The sequence below is a fragment of the Sceloporus occidentalis genome, unplaced genomic scaffold (assembly GCF_023333645.1).
Source record: "Sceloporus occidentalis isolate IW3139 unplaced genomic scaffold, rSceOcc1.0.p SCAF_6, whole genome shotgun sequence".
Lineage (NCBI taxonomy): Eukaryota > Metazoa > Chordata > Lepidosauria > Squamata > Phrynosomatidae > Sceloporus > Sceloporus occidentalis.
In genome coordinates, this window is record NW_028316986.1 from 89,642,343 (window position 1) to 89,659,768 (window position 17,426).

General features: G+C 37.9%; 1 protein-coding gene across 1 annotated transcript in view; it reads left to right on the forward strand.

Annotated features, from left to right (window-relative positions):
* MAP3K5 (mitogen-activated protein kinase kinase kinase 5) overlaps positions 1-17,426 on the forward strand; it is a 155,280-nt gene that overhangs the window by 101,361 nt on the left and 36,493 nt on the right. The window contains exons 8-13 of the mRNA XM_089530296.1: positions 880-992; positions 1,902-2,061; positions 5,014-5,167; positions 7,601-7,708; positions 11,461-11,510; positions 16,549-16,644. Of these exons, the coding sequence (XP_089386422.1) occupies positions 880-992; positions 1,902-2,061; positions 5,014-5,167; positions 7,601-7,708; positions 11,461-11,510; positions 16,549-16,644 (681 nt within the window). The remainder of the gene's footprint in view (positions 1-879; positions 993-1,901; positions 2,062-5,013; positions 5,168-7,600; positions 7,709-11,460; positions 11,511-16,548; positions 16,645-17,426) is intronic.

A 17,426-nucleotide genomic window follows, 5' to 3' on the forward strand; every position in this document is an offset into this window, starting at 1 on the left:
GCAGTAAAATTGGAGACAGCATATGCAACAACATTTGAAACAAGACACCAAAACACCAAATCATTGTTTGATTGAAGAAGTGCATCACAACACTCAAAGATGTGAAAACCAAGTAACATTCCTATTTGCATGTTAGTTTGAGAACTGCAAATTAAATTAAAATGCAGACCATACAAATGTCTCCTCCATTCCCATTCCTATTCACTTTTATACTTATTGTTAACTCTTGTGTGTATGTGTACCTTCAAGTCACTTGTCAACTTACTGCAACCCCATGAATTTCACAGAGTTTTCTTAGGCAAGGAATACTTAGAGGTTTCCCATTTCTCTGAAATATAGCTTACAGCATCTGATAATCCTTGGTAGTCCCCCATCTAAATACTAGCCAGGCCTGATCTTGTTTGTCCTAGAACATCAGATGAGATCTGGTGACACAGATAAGCCTTTATTCATTTCCAGGCTTTTACAGGATCACTGAAAATAATTAGCTTTTAAATGAAAGTACATAAACTAACCATGATATTACTATTCATCTATAAAGTGTTGATAATTTTAGTATAAAAAGAAAAGAAACTAATGGCTATGTCATCAAAAACATGTCTAATTTCTTAACATAAAGCTGTTAACAAGCTATATACTTTTCACAATTGTGTAACCGCATGAGAATTTGAAGGAAATGGTTGGAGTATGGTGTAAGTGTGGCCTCCTGAAATAACCAAACTGCCTGGATGGAAAACAACAGTATTCTGTGTGTGGATGAATTGGTCAAGTTGAACAAATAGATGATCAGCACTAAGAGTACCAAAAAAAAGACATAATTGCTCCTTTGTAAGACTGCCTTATTTTTTTAAAAAAAATTTTTTTTGTTTACTCTTCTAGGTTCAAGAAGGCATTTGAGTCAGAACCAACATTACAGTCGGGAATAAATTATGCAGTACTTCTCTTGGCTGCTGGGCACCAGTTTGATACCTCTTTTGAGCTGCGGAAAGTTGGTAATTATAGCCTGTTGATGCACAGGCAAATCAAATTCAGTGACTGCATTTTCGCCAACCTCTGTTTTACTGGAAACATTCTGATGAATGTAGTCAGAGTTGTTTGTTAGTAACTTGGCAGTTCAGCTACCTTTTCCATAAAAAGGTATTACTTTAGGCCATCACATTGTTCCTGCCAGTTGTAACCATTGTGACTAAGTCCAGTTTTCAGGGTTAAATTTCTATCAAAGAGACAGTAAGCAAAAAAGGAAGTTAAGGCAACTCACGATAACATTGTATTAAATTATAAATGGTTTAGGTGAACCCTTTGGTTCTAATTATATGAACAGTTCTTGTATTGTGCTCACTAAGGCTCATCTTTGGTCATGTGAAGTCTTGCATGCCATTATTTTCCCCATGATTGTTGTTTTTGACAAATGTGGAATCAGTCAGTTAGGGGCAAAACAGACTGGCACAACATTTAAAAGCAGGGAAATGAATGCAAACACTTAAAGAATCAGTGGATCAATATTAAAAATTCACAGTGCCCTGACAAGCAGTTTCTGGGGTTGAGTTTTGTTTTGACACTGGTGGCTTCAAACAGACTACAGCATGTTTCAGTTCAAGTAACATACACTCAGAATTCAAGGTGTCAGGGATGTGTGCTATCCAGGCATCATGTTTGCCCATAATGCTGGTCCAGAATTAAGTGACACTGTCAGATTGATTTTCATTTCCTACCATACAAATGTATTAAGAGGCTGGTTTATAAATAAGCAGTGGGGATGAGGGTAAGAGAGGGAAGTGAGAAAAGAAGAACCATTTGTAAATCAGAACAGCTTAAATCCTATTGATTTTAATCAGGCTGCAATGTGGATCGACAAGTTTTTGATAGTTTCATGCAAAGCTTTTCCTTTCTCATTTCTTTAGGAGTAAAGATAAGTAGCCTGCTTGGGAAAAAGGGAAACTTGGAGAAATTACAGAGTTACTGGGAAGTGGGCTTCTTCCTCGGAGCCAGTGTCCTAGCAAACGATCACACAAGAGTAATCCAGGCTTCAGAAAAACTTTTCAAACTGAAGACACCAGCATGGTAAAGCACCGTACTCTTGTACCATTCATATATATTAAATCAAAAGACAATAAACTTGCAGGTAATTGTATGTACACTATACAGTAGCAGTGGGCTACTGGGGGGAGGGGGCAAGGACCAATTTCCCCAAAAAACCCTGACTGCAGGCTGCTCTCCCTCCTTGCAAGCCTGAAGTGGAATCTCATCACTTTCTGTTGCCATTTTGAGAGGGACTGCAGAGGAAAATTGAGCTATTTGGGCATAGTTCAGGCTTCTGAGTTATTTGTGCAGGTGTATTTGTGTGGGAACATTTTTTCATGTGTCTCCTACACATCAGGCCTTGATTTGAATGCTAAAGTTGCCTGAAAATTGTGCTGGTTCTAATTTAAAAAATAGTGGCTGGGGGTGGGTGCAAGACCTCAGGAGACAGAAAGGTTGAAGCTAGGGACCTTTGGGGTGGACTTTGCTCACCTGTACTACACAGCTTTAAGTTTTAAGTGTGACTCAGTTTTATCTTTGTATATATGCGGACATTTTGATATTTTTTATCTTGTATTTTATATGTTGTAATTTTGTAATTGTATTTAGTATTCTACTGATATGATCAGCTGACTAATCAATAAACTTGTTGTTGTTGGGATACTCAAGTCCATTAAATACAATGACATGGTAAAATGGTTTCTCTTATATAAAATGGCAAAGTCATGTTTTGCTTATTGGAATTTATATTTTTAAAAAAATATTTTCAAGCCATGGATGGTTGAATCTGTGGTTAAAAAATTCTGTGGACATGGAGGGCCAACTGTAATTTTACTTCACTGAAAGGAAATGGTATATGCTTTCATTTCTGTAGCAGATTTGAACATAAACAATCAATGGCAAGTACAGCCTAGAAGTGGACTGAAAATTGACAATAGTCATCCACTGGCTAAAATTAGTCATCACACGGTTAAAATGGAATTTGGACCAAAGGATTTCAGCTTCATTCAGTTCTGTAGCTTATTTGTATAGATGATACTTTACTAGAATAACAGAGTGAAAACTAGAGATAACCTGGTTTTTAGTAGAAAAGAGAATTCGTGTAAGTGATGCTTGCTACCTGCTTGATTTAGACCTTTATTGTCAGTCCACAGAATGTGTGATGACTGTTGCTGATACATTTAGTCCACATACTAGTAACTTCCTGGGAAGACAAGTATAATGCACTTTATGCAGGACTGCCTTTGCAGATGACTCAGAAGGCATACATATTGCAAAGTGCAGCAGCAAGGTTGTTGTCTGGAATACTGTATAGAAAATCATTATTCTGGTGTTAAAGGAGTCGCAGTAGTTGCCAATTCACTTTTGGTCTGAATTCATGGGTCTGGTTACTTTTAAGTCTCTCCTTATGCTGTACATGCCTGTCCAAAGACTCAGATCTGCTGGGGTGGGTCACTTCTGTGTCCTATTAAGGGAATAATGTATTGTATTGAGGACATGGGTCAGAGGCTTTTATTCTGTGGCTCCCCATTTGTGGAATCCCTTCTTGTTGAGGTTCAGTTGGCATCAGTGTTTGCTTCTTTCCAGCATTAAGGCAAAACATTCCTTTTTAGTGAAATCTTTACATTTATATTTTAAATGTACATGTACATGTTTTTAATAGTTTGAGCCATGTAAGCTGGTTTTTAATCGTTGACCTGTTCATTATGCTTTAGGAGGAGCCCTTGTGATGCAGTGGTTAAATACTGCAGCCACTCACTCACAAACCATAAGGTTGCGAGTTCAATCCCAGCCAAGGGAGCTCAAGCTCGACTCAGGCTTGCATCCTTCCGACGTCGCTAAAACGAGTACCCAGCTGGTTGGGGTCAATTGGCTTACACATTGTAAACCGTTTAGGGAATGCTTAAGTGCACTAATAAGCGGTATAGAAATGCACTTGCCATTGCTATTGCTTTAGTCCTGTTTAAGTTATTTTATCATTTTTAGTCTAGAATTGTTTCAAATTCTCTATATTTGCTTATATGCTACCCTGAGATCCTATGATAAAGGGCAGGATATAAACATTTAAATAAATAAATAAACTAATAAACTGATCTTACTGTGTTTCTGCAGTATTTTGAACATGAAGTATATGGAAGCCTCAGAAGTAATGGGAAACACTGTAGGTCAGTACAGTGTTGGAGGGAAGTAGTCTGCAGTAGTGCCCTCTCCCTGTAATCTTTGAGGGCTGCTATTCCCCCAGTATACACACACACTATAAAAAAGTTCAAAACATTATTTTGCACCCAGAATTCCCAAAATGAGGGTATTTTCAAAATGAGGTAAGAACATTTTTAACATGTTTTTGGAGGAACTGGACAGTCCTTTTTTCACAACAGGGTTTATGAAGAGGGGCTCACCTAGACGTCAAGTGGCCCAGGGTCTGGGTGGAATGTGAAGAAAATGCCTGCATTAATTATTAATTTAATTTGTTTTATTTATATACCGCTATTCCAAAGATCATAGCGGTGAACAGCAAGTAAACTAATTAGCAAGTAAGCTAATTTGCCCCCAACAGTCTGGGTACTCATTTTAGCTCCCTCCTCGGAAGGATGCAAGCCTGAGTCGAGCTTGGGCCCTTTTGCTGGTCTTGAACTCGCAACCTTGTGGTTTTGAGTGAATGGCTGCAGTACAGGCATTTAACCACTGCGCCACTGATCCCTTTAGGCTGTTTGAGGAAAAAATGTTCTAAATATTTTTGACCGATCCCACTCTTGTGGTGGTCCCTGTAGTAGGTAGATCCCACAGTAAAAATTTGTGTATTTGTAAATTTCCAGGGTAGGAAAAAAACATTCTTTGTCCCCCTGCAGAGAAGACAGGAATCTTATCATCATCATTATTTAGTTATATATAACATCACGGATGTAGTTACTAAGAGCTGCTAAGCATACAGAGACTGTAATTAATTATAAATAAAAGCAATTCTGTTTTCTTCTTTTTACTGATTTACCTTAGGTACCTCAAATCTATTGTGGAGACTATCTTAATATATCAGCATTTTAAGAAACTAAATCCAGAACAGCAAGTAGCCAAAAATGATCTTGTGGACTTTTGGATGGACTTTCTAGTTGAGGCCACAAAGTCAGATGTGTCTGTGGTTAGATTTCCTGTAAGTACATTTTAGACAACTTAACTAATGCTGTTGGCCCATGGTTATTTGAAGAGAAAAGCATTTTAATTTGGAAGGCAATAAGTTTCCAATAATAAAGAGTAGAACTGAAATACATTTATATCCTGCTTTTCCTCCAAGCAGATGAGCATGGTTTTCTTTTCCTGTTTTATTTTCATGCCAAAAGTGTGAGTTAGAGCAGTCTGAATGACACTGAGCCTCCAGGCTCAGCACTTCAGGGCCAAATAGAGCTGTGAAGAATTCATGGCGAAGTGGAGGTTTGAACCTGGGTCTGTCCAGTCCTGAAAATTGTGATTATTTTTTATTTTTGTTGACAAAAGGTTGTATTCAGGCCCTGCTTTCTACTTCTTTCCTCATGGAAGGGGCTTGTGCTCAGGATCCATCTATCACTACTGTTAACACCTTTCAGTAAGGTTCCCTTGACCCTGTGTGTAGTACTTTCAGTAGTCTGGAGGGGTTCCCATGGGATAGATTGCTCTTTGAATTCCTCTTTTCCTTTGCATGCCTAAATCCAGATCCAACCAGGTCTTTTGTTCTTTCTTTCTTTCTTTCTTTCTTTCTTTCTTTTACTATTCCTATGGAAATACTCAGTGAAGACCCTGTCTATATATGCACATCAAAAGCCTGTTTCATACCATGAAATTAATAATCCATTGTGCAAAATTTTTATATCATCTGTAATCATCTGTATCTACTGCTGTCCCATAGGTTCAGAATTTCTTTACATGAGACTACCCAATTGGCCTTCACCCACTGGTTTCACAGCCTTTCCATAAAGAGGTCTTTGCAAAGTGAGGTTGGGCAGGAATGACCTCTGATGGAAAAGTGTCAGCCAAGTATTTTGCCCTTCCCTCATTCTTGTCTTTTTCCTTTCCATCTTTTCTTCAACTTTTTCTGTGGCAAGGCCAAGGCTGTATGAACTCTGAGTTCTTTCCTTACAGAAGCTTAACCTACTTGGGTTGCCTTAGCCCTCCACAGCACTGACCTGGAGCCCTGACGCATATTCTGCACCCATAGACCCTCATACCACTCCTTTATTCCATTGTTAGAATATGTGTCTCACTTGTTTAATGCTCTGATGTTTAAAGCACATAGGAGTTAGACTGTAGTGTTTTCTACCATGCCTAAGATCTCTTGATATCTTGCTAATTTCATTTTTCTTTCATGGAAATTGTACACCCCTTCATTTGGTCTACTTTCAGTTCTTCAGCATTATTATGCCTGCAGTTATTCTCCTCAATGGGAATTATTGCTTCCTCTTCCTCTCCCCCTTCCCCATCAATCACTTTAATATGATTCTAACAAAATCAATCAAACAAACAAAAACAACTAAGTAATTTAGTAATAAATATAAAGTTATGATCATGATTCTTCTAATTCTACTAGTCCAAATTTTTCTTCTTTTAATTATAACAATTCTAATTCTTCTAATTCTGATTCTTATTCTTCTGATTCTGATTCTCCTTCATCTTCTGTCTTCTTCTGTCCTCCTCCTCCTCCTTCTCCTTCATTTGCTTACTGGACTCCATTTACTTTTGCTTATTTCCAGAGCAACCCTACCGATTTAGCTCTTGATTATATTCAGAGAGATACCCAGACATGTCTTTCAGGAACTGATACTGTTGCCACATTTCCTGTCAGTTCTCTTTTTCTCTGAGTCAGCACAATTTCCATATATTTTATGCATATACATTTCTTCTTTGAAGTAGAAACTTCTGTTTCTCCTTTTCTAGTTGCCAGCAGATATTGAAATATGAAACTATCCCCAGTATCCCCAAGATTAGATGTAGATTTAGACACATAAAGTTAGGCTGCTAGAAGTATTGTTTTCCTACCCTTCCTTCATACAGCATTCTTTCCAATCTCTTAAAAATGGCACACAAATGGTTAGTGTTCCTTGATTGAGGTGAATTTTAGGTGCTGCAGGAAATAACCCTGAAAATTGGGTAGAGGCCCCTTCCATACTCATTTCTTTTCCACACATGGAGACAGTTTGCAGATCCAAAATGTGTCACTTTGATGTGGGTTAAACTGCTCTGCAAAGACCACAAAAATATGAGTGTTAGATCCTGTCCAAGTTAATACAGTATGGTGTGGGCAGTGTTGCTTCTTCACTCAAATATATTCTGACATTCTTACCTTCATGAACCCAAGAACACTAGAAGTGTTGTAATAAACTAGAGATTCTATAAATCTGGAAACTAGAAGGTGTTAAGTAAATTATTGGTGATGAAATTACAAGGTTATTTATATTAAAGCTATATACATGTGCTTTTTATGAAATTTGCCTATAATCCCAGATTTTCCAAGAGCTAAATCTAAAAATGTCAGCATCTAATAACATAGGTCTTTAGAAGAAACTGCTCACATAGTAACAGTTTAATAGCACCTTTTCCCATTTTTCTGTTCAAGGTTTTAATATTAGAGCCTACAAAAATCTACCAGCCTTCGTACCTTTCCATTAATAGTGAGGCTGAAGAAAAGACTGTCTCTATCTGGCATGTTATGCCTGATGATAAGGTAAGCTACCAACCAGCATTTTAGAACAACAGATAGATGTAATCTGTTCTGTGCATGTTGTATCCTGTAACTAGACTATCCCTAGTAGCAGCTGATTGATTTTAGTGTTGGAGGCCAGGAGAAATTGGAGATGTTTGGGGAGCAGGAAAAAGATTAGAGCCTTTAATGTTTCAGAGAGCAAATTGAGTGGGACAAAGAAGCCCCAGGGATGAGGAAATAATGGATACAAGAGAAGAAAGATAGTATTAAGCATAGCATGTCTATATATGCAACTTCAGTACTGGGATCAGGAACTTTGTAAACTAAGTAATCACAGCAGGCTACCTATTGCCAACTCAAAACGCTGATCCATCTTGGTTAGCATCTTGGTTTTAAACTGTTCAGGTTTTAAGAGAGGGGACTTTCCCAGCTCTCTGAGGAGATACCAGGGACTTGGGACTTTCTGCATTCATAGCATATTATCTACCATTGAGTAAGGGACATTCCCCAGGGGAATCAACCATCTCTTTGACACAGTTCCATCAGTATGGTTGCTGTTCCTTTTGTCTTCTAGAAGATTTGATGTTGCACTGCTAGGGATGGTGGCCTCAAAGTTTTGTACAGGTGCAACTTTGGTGCAACGAGCAACTGCTTCTTAGCCTTCATCACTAAGTTAGGGCTTCGGCTGTAATGCTGTGTGGATAGGCTACTGTTACTTGGCAGTGGTGTGAATGGCCTGTTTTGGAAATGCAAACATGCACATGCATAATGATTGCTAGGACTCTGAAGAGGTTGAAATAGGGCAGTGTCGTACCCTCCTCAGATAATCTAAATGTAGCATAAAGCACTCTGGAATTGTGGAAGATCTGGTTGGGCTTTTAAGCCATTTTAGGTGTTTAGGCATATATCTATTTTGAAAAAAAACAAAACCACATCTAAAAATGTAGAGCAGAACAGATCCTTGAAGATAGATCAGAATTTGGAGAAGTTAGTTCTTTGGACTATGACTCCCAGAATCCAATGGTAAAGATTTCTGGGGGATTCTGGGAGTTGTATTCACCCTCCCACCCACCACCCACCCCCCGTACACAGGCATCTTATAGATACATTTATCAGAGAACCAGGATTGCTTGCTGTTGCTTGTTAATTTCATTGTTGGTGAACACAGGCTTAATTCTGAGAAGTATTTGACGTAAGGTAGTCTTATGTAAGGCAGAGAAAAGGTAGTAGCTGCAAGTTAAAATTGGAAACAGAGAACAAAAGCAGCAAGGGGAAAATAGAAGACGTGAACTGAATAGATTGAGGGAAAGTTGGAAGTCAGAATGAGTATATTTTCCCAGATGACATTTCAAATACTCCAAATGAAAAATATATTAATTTTTTTTTTCTCTAGCATTTTTTTCACTACAGAATAGTGTGGTTCCTTCATCAGCTACTATTTTGGCATTTTTATAGGAAACCTCTTTATTTTGCTTTTATTTTATTGAAAGCTACTTTTTGAGGAATTGTTCCTGGCCTTGACTGCCTTTTGTGGCAATTTATAGGAAAATGTATTTTGTTCACATTCATTTTTGTTATTTCTGTAACAGTATACAAAAAGCCTGAGGTAGTAGTTGTTTGATGTTTTCTTGTATGGTCCTGGAGTAAAGATAACAGTCAAAATTGAAGTGAAGAGCAGTTGATTTTTTTTATAGGCACACTTAGCTTTGATCATCAATCATCTGGGCAAACATCCCACCTATTGTATGTAAACCAAACCCAAACTCTCAGGGCATTGCAAACATGACCATATGCTTACAGCGTAAAGTACATCTTGATAACACAAACACAAAAATTTTTTCTGCTTCAAGAATATACTCAAAGCAATTACCATATTACAGGTTCATTAATAAATACCTCATTAGTCATTCTGATGAATATAGAGGGTGACATCCATTAATATTACAAAATAAAACAAGACAGAATGTTGAGAGTGAGTGTGGTGTAGTGGTTCGAGTGTTGGACTACAAATCTCAACAACAACAAAAGCCCCAAAGGCACCAGATCCTGCCTGAGCTTGGAAGCTAAGCAGAGTCAGCCTTGGATGGTACTTGGATGGGAAACCACCAAGGAATACTAGTTGCTGTATGCTATATTTCAAAGGAAGGAACTGGCAGGCCTGCCTCTGAGTATTTCTTTCTTAAGAAAACCCCATTCATGGGATCACCATCAATTGACAGACAACGTGAAGGCACGTACATACGCAAAGTAGAATTGCTTTCCTAGGAGTAGTTGGGCTTTTGCCTTTTTTGGTCATGTTAGATTTATTTATTTAGTGTCTTTATATTTATCTTTCCTTCAGTGAGCAAAAGGCAGCATATGTAGGTTTCCTTCTTTCCATTTTATCTATGAGTAGGTTAGGCCTGATAGTGACTGGCACAAAAAGTGAGTTTCATGGTACAATAGACACTAGAATGTGGATCTCAATATAAATGCCAGTCCAGGACTTTAATCAGTATACTTCAGTAGCACTATGTGACTTAAACTTCACCTGGCCTACCTTCTTTTGTGGCTGATATCGCTGCATTTTACCATGTAACCTGTCTTAAAGTTATGTGTGGCATATTGCTTGTGTCAAAAGTACAGTCTGCCCTTCGAATCTGCGGAGGATCCATTCCAGACCCCCTACGGATAAGGAAAAATGCAGGACCACAAGTCCCATTGTCCTCAATGGCAAGTGCAACTTACATATGGCCACTAATGCGGCCATGTGCACATGCCGCCATTGAAAGCAACGGGGCTTGCTGTCTGCAGATGCTTAAATCCACAGATGACAAGCCCGCTGATACTGAGAGTCCGCTGTATTCCTAACCTGGTTCCTACATCAGAACAATATTGAATATATGGCTTATTCCACAACTTCAAATCATATTGTTTAAAAATAGTTTATACTGAGCTTGCAATATAGGAAATCCATCTCATTCCTTATTTATAGTCATATTTCCCAGACCTGTAAGTTATTGTAAATTTATGGATATAGAACTAAGGTTCTGAGACACTGAGTTGTTCAACTGTATCCATAACTACAGAGGTATTTGAGTGCAGGTCTGAAGTCCTCGTGATGTTCTTGCCTTCTGGGTCACTGTAACATCTTAACTCTGTATGACTCACCATTTAGAATCCTTCATTGCTGGAATTTCATTCTGAATATTCATTTGACATACGATTTACTGACACGTCTTGGTTCTGAACAACTTCTGGGTTGCTCTTTTATTGTCGAGATAGTTTGGGTCTAGCAGTGACCCTTAGCTACAGTACCAGGGAACAGATGGAATTTATATTATTCCATCTTTCAGTAGTTCCTTAGCCCTGGCGCTTGGTCTTACACTGGCTACTGAAGCAGTTTTCCTACTGAGTTTTTGAAAAAATATTGCTACTAAGTGAAGAACAGATGTTCTTGGCCTTGAACTGAACTGTGAATCTAGTGTGATTCAAAGAGAATTTATGAACTGGAAAGTGTTCTGAAAAGATGTGTCACAGAGGACTGGGCAAAATAATGCTTTTGGAGGAAGGGATCAATGAGGTTTTAAAGATTCAGTGATTAAGAATTATATATCTCTTAATCTTTAAAAAAATGTTCACATGAGTGCATTGTTCAATTTTATGAAAGTGACTGATACATTTCTAAAAGGATAAATGGTGAGAAATAACCTGAAACCCATTTTTTAAAGTTAGTAGCTAAATGATTTTGTATATTTCAGAATTAAGTGACCCTTTTATTTCTTTTGTTGCAGAAAGGCATTCATGAATGGAACTTCAGTGCTGACTCTATAAGGGGAGTAAGGTAAAGTCATCTATATTGGTTGACCATTGATTTAGCTCACCTCTCCTCTATAATGGTAATAGTGTTCAAAGTTAGGGGCTATCCCATTTGAACTCTATGATAACTTTGTACTTGCTTGACAGAGTGTGAGTGGCTGAACTAGTTAAATTAGTCAGAGCTTCTTAGTTGAGCAGGATCCCAAACCCAGGTTTCTAGTTCTGTATTCACCACATCATATTTTTCTGGTGTACTGTATTGTATCAAGAAAAATTGTGGCAATGAAGCATATACAGTATAAATTGCAAGGTATCCCTTAATGCATATATAGACAAAGGCCAATTACTGTATTCTTTTCTCACTGCTCACATGTAGCTTTTTATGAAGGTAGTGATATAAAAAGCCACTTAAATGCTCATCATCTGATAAAAATTGTGTTGTATTAGGACCAAAACATGAAAGAAGTCATTGATTCAAATGGAATCACTATTTTACTTAAAATTAAAATAAATGGTTTTAAATGGGACTGATTTCTTTTCCTAGGCAAGCAAAGCTGTCTTTGGTATTAGATAGCAGCCCTACAGCATAACAAGTTTTTCTGGATTAAGAACATATGGAAAGATTTGGCACCTTGTGTGGCATGCCTGTATATATCTCGACCATTAATTGAGATTCTTTTAAGGGCACCCTCTTGCTAAGTGATGATTAACGTATACAGAGAAGTGATGGAGAAGTCATTTTCTTTTAAAGGATTGTTAAAAGGATCATGCACTGTCCATGACTAATATATTGGGTTGCTTTAGATCAGGAAGTTACCTTTAAAAAATACAACAAGATTTCTAGGTGTCCATTTTGAGTAAAAAAGACTTATATTGTGCTTTATCTTTTTAGGTGTTTAATAGCCTACGTTCTAAGATTGACACATACAGGGCCTTACATGTAGGGGCCCTTACATTCTGGAAATTTCTCCCAAGTTTCTTCACTCCTGGGGACAAATTATACTACACTCTCGGTCTTTAGCTCTATGATAATGTCCTGTTTACCTTTTATATATCATTCCGTTTGTGCTTCTATGACGCATCTGACACATTTCAGCTATTACAGTATTTTTCTGTCTTTCACACACACACACACACACACACACACACACAGAGAGAGAGAGAGAGAGAGAGAGAGAGAGAGAGATTTTATATGGTTTGTGATGTTTCTCAGATTTAGTGGGAGCCCATTTTTCATCTGGGGGGGTGGAGAAGTGCCGATTGAAAACAAGGCACCATCTTCTTGCTGTTTCCTTTCCTAAGCCCATGTGGGAGCTCATCACAGGCTTCTGAGTGGGTTTGCCTGGGTTGACTTTGTGATTGAGTCAGTGGGCAGACCGGCTTTCCTGGCAGGCAGTCACAGTTCAGGCAGACTGAGGGAGGGGCTTCAGGGGAAGGAGGAGGTATAAAAGCAGGAGTGAGTGACCAAGGGAGAGCTTTTGAGTAAGAGTCAGATATGGAATCTGCTGGGCCTTAGAGAGAGGCAGAGAGGTATTCTGACAAGCCAATAGGGAAACTGGAGAGAGAGAGAGAGAGAGAGAGAGAGAGAGAGAGGGTCTCAGTACAGTCAGATAAGGATTCTGACTAGGACAGCAAGTGTACTTAAGTTAATACAGAGGAAACTGATAGGCCAGCAACTGTTAAATTAATGTAACCACACTAAGTTGGAATTAAACTGCCTAAGCTATTTTCTTACTAAATGTTATTCAATAAAGTTACTGTTTATTTGTTATAATATATCAATAGCAAGTATATATCTATACTGCTTATCAGTGAACTGGCACTCCTTAAGCGGTTTACAATGTGTAAGACACTTGCCATTTTACCAACCTACGAAAGGATGGAAGTCAAAGTGGACCTTGCAGTCCTGCCTTGGATCAAACTCACACTCTTGTGGCTGTAATACTGGCATTTCACCACATTTAACCACCAGGGCTCCCCAGAGAAGTCTCTGTTTGAGGGAATGCTAGACATTATAGGCAAAGACAAACACACAACCTAATATATTGAATTAATAAGAGGAAGACACTTCAGACACTAGCCCTTGTATACTTAGAGGGTGAAAGCAAGGTGGTGTCGATGACCAGGGGCCTCTTCTGTAAGGAAGAGATAAACGGTAACTTCAAGACATAGAAGGGAAGTCTTGTCACAGACCTAGTACCCTGTCTTAAAATCATTCCCCCCACACACTGTTCACATCCAGGCTTGGATTATCGTCTCACCTTTCCTCTCTTGGCTCTGGTATTGCACACAGTTTATTGAAAGGATCTGAAGTCTGTGTTTTCTGCACCAATTTAATTTTATTTTGTCACAGCTTTAGGGTGGTTTTGGCATGGGGCCAGATCAAGTTTAGGGGGAGAAAGTGCCTATATACTCAGGGCAGTCCCAAATGATAGGGGAACCACATAGTGGCTTGTAGCCATGTGGAATCCCACTACTGGCATTCCAAGCTTCAACCACCACTTGGACAAGGGGAGTGGGTTTTAACTGGCAATTGAAGTATATGTTAATTTTATTCATGTTGAAATATATATATATATATATATATATATATAATACTATAGTGTATATATATATATATATATATATATATATATATATAATACTATAGTATATTATTGCATCTTTGTATCCATCTTTGTATCTCTATCTTTGGTGAAATTGGTCCAAAAAAGTGTTGTGTGTACATTTAAATAAATAAATAAAGTTATTTAGGGTTAGCTGGAATGGAGATGGTTTGAAGTATTATTGTTAATATTGAAAATACAAAAAATTCTTAGAAGATCACATTGTAGGCCACAGGACCGAGTTTGTATTGCAACTGGCAAGGAGAGGACCTTTCTATCATGGGGTTTTCTTGCAAGTTTCTTCTGGAGGGGGGGTTGCCATTGCCATCCTCAGAGGTTGAGAGAGTGTGACTTGGGTGTCACGGCTGAGCTGGGATTTGAACCCTGGTCCCCCAAGTCATAGTCTAACGCTCAAACTACTATGGCACATTCAGGAGAAAACTTGAAATATCAAGTCTCTTCACTCAGGGCCGGAACAGACAGCCCGTTAAAGATGCCTTTTGCACTCCATATGCACTGATGACACCCGGAGGCTGGTCAGTTGCCCACATGTGGGCGACTTCAAGATGCTCCAGTAGTGCAGCGTTTACACACAACATGCCACCAGAGTATCTCGAAGCCATCCTGGGGCTGTGATTCTATGAGTGGTCTGCAACAACTCCACTGTTAAAAAGCATTGACTTCAGCCTCTGAACATTAATATTTTTTGAAAAGTTCAAAATCTCCTGTGAACAAAATATCATACTGAACTGTAAACATCTAACTTTTACTGCTACACTAACAAAAAGCATTTGTTGTCACTGTGATTGTTTCACCATGTTTGGAGTTTATACATACTTTATTTCAAAGCAAATTGACATACAACCTTTTCACAACATTCTCAAAAAGCCAGGAACACAAAAGAAGAACAGGAGCATACTAAAAAAACACAAAAGAGGACACATTTATGACACAAACATGAAAAATACCAACCCAGAGAAAGGTTGTTATTTTTAAATCAATCAGAGAGAATAATTGTGTCTCTAAACACAATTTGTCTTTGATTCTGTTGGGAATTAGTTGTGGTTGTGCAGTCTTATACAAGTCTGTGTAGAAGTAAGCCTCATTCAGTTCAGTGGTACTGAGGTAAGTGTATAGGATTGGAGATAATATATATTCTGATTTAATGGACTGTGACTGCATACTAAAGACTGGAATAGTTTGAAGATATTCTAGATAGGGAATACTGAGAATGATGTGTAGAGAAGAATGTTGTGGGTTTTTTTCAATTTGTGGTAAAACCTGTGTGTTACAAATAAAGAGCAGAGGAATTTTTGTTGCTGTTTTGCCATGTTCCTTTCTCAACTTAAGTTTCATAAAAATGAGTCAAGTAGCAGGAGGTGTTCAGTGATGGCTGTCTTACTGTCCTCTGATTTTTCAAAGGAAAGAAAATTCAATTTATTTCAGAGCAACTGAACATGAAAAATACAACTTTCATGTTTGCACTAGGGTGCCCCCTAATGGCTCCTGCTATAGCATTATAGCATGAAAACTTATTTTTTGGACTACAACATCCAGTGCAGGAAGGAGGATACTGGGTGTTGTAGTACAAATAAAAATTTGGAAAAGACACTTTGTGAATTACAGCTCTTATGATTCTTTATCCAACATAGTTGGTTCTGGGATCTGCAATCCAGAAGTAACGTTTTGTGGCTTTGCATGATACGGTTATTGAAATAGGAATATGATGACTTCTCTTTCTAGGTAGAAGCTCCTGCTCTCTTAGGGTTCTTTCTTCATGATAATGAACCCCCCCTCCAAAAGGATAAGCAAACAGACAAGTACAGGTCTGAAGGATGAGTTTATATTAATGAAATTGTTTATATTAATTATTAATTATTACTCATGTTTATTAATTAATTAATCAATCATTGGGGAACAGAATCTACTGAAGATACAGAATGTATTTGCCAATGCCCTTATTAGAATTCTTCAGACAAGATTACCTTCTGCTTGTAACCCTTCCATCCTTTCTACAAAGAAATCTCCTAAAAGAGGGAATAGCGGCACAGTTTTCTGAGTGTTAGTACCTATGGTGTTAATGAAAACACATTGTCTCTAGAAAATAGCTCATTTTGCTGATCAGCTGCATTTCAGAGACTTCTTTTTATAAAGCTAGGCATCTTTTGTGCTTAATTTAGCATTCAAATTTGTACACTACTCAGGGAATGGAATATTAATATACAGTTTTTTATTATATTCCTTCTATCATGAAATCTTCACCTACCTATGTTAATAGCAACATCTCAAATTCTCCTGGAGCAATTTTTACATAAAGGATGAGTGCAGTCCTTTGGGTGGGTGCATCCTTTATAACACTAGCACAAAAGAGTATTATTAATTTTTTGAAAATGCAAACACTGCCTCTAGCATACAGTTCTCAAATGAGTAACCATATTAATTTTGCTTCTCTTTCAGCATTTCAAAATTTGAAGAACGATGCTGTTTCCTGTATGTGCTGCACAATTCAGATGACTTTCAAATATATTTTTGTACGGAACACCACTGCAGAAAGTATGAGTTTTTCACCGTTTCTTATTTTCAAACATTTCCTTGAAACGATGTCATCTACAATATGTATGGAATTTATCCTATGAATTGCTCCTTAGTGATTTAGCCTCAGCTTCTTGGATTGTCTTTGGCCAATTGTGTTCAGCTTGCATGGGATGTATGGGTGCACATGAAATTTCATGCTAAATGTGCTCTTCTGTGCATTGCAGAAAATGAGACAGTAAAGATGGTAGAGTTCTTCATTCCCATACTTCAAATGGAATTTTTTAAAAAAAATGTTTAAGAAAACTGTTTAAGAAAACAGCTTAAAAGGATTACATATATAAAGAAGTTCCTGAGACTGGGCTAACAAATTTGGAGACCCTTCTATATGGTGTCTTAGTTTGTTAGATGGATGAAGCAACATTTATAAAATTATTCAGCTTCCCCTTTATATACCTGCAGTATTTAATGGAACCCAGCAGTCTCTCAGATCAGTCTTTTGCCTTACTTGCATAATGTGTAGATGTAAAAATATCAGCCTCAATTCAGGTATTACTTGAGTCAGCGTGCAAAAAGTGGAATGCTGGGTCTCAGTCTCCTCCATTGGTGCTCTGCCCATGTGAACATTATCAGGTCTGAAGAAAAGAAATTTGTAACTACCTAGAAAATTTCCACACAAGGAAAGGACTCTGGAAAATCAGGGCTCCCTGTTTGCGTGGAGAGACCCTATTCACACAGGAACTCAACATAAGAAAATAGTCTTAAACTGCAAAAAGAAATGTTAGCCACTGCAAAAAGAAATG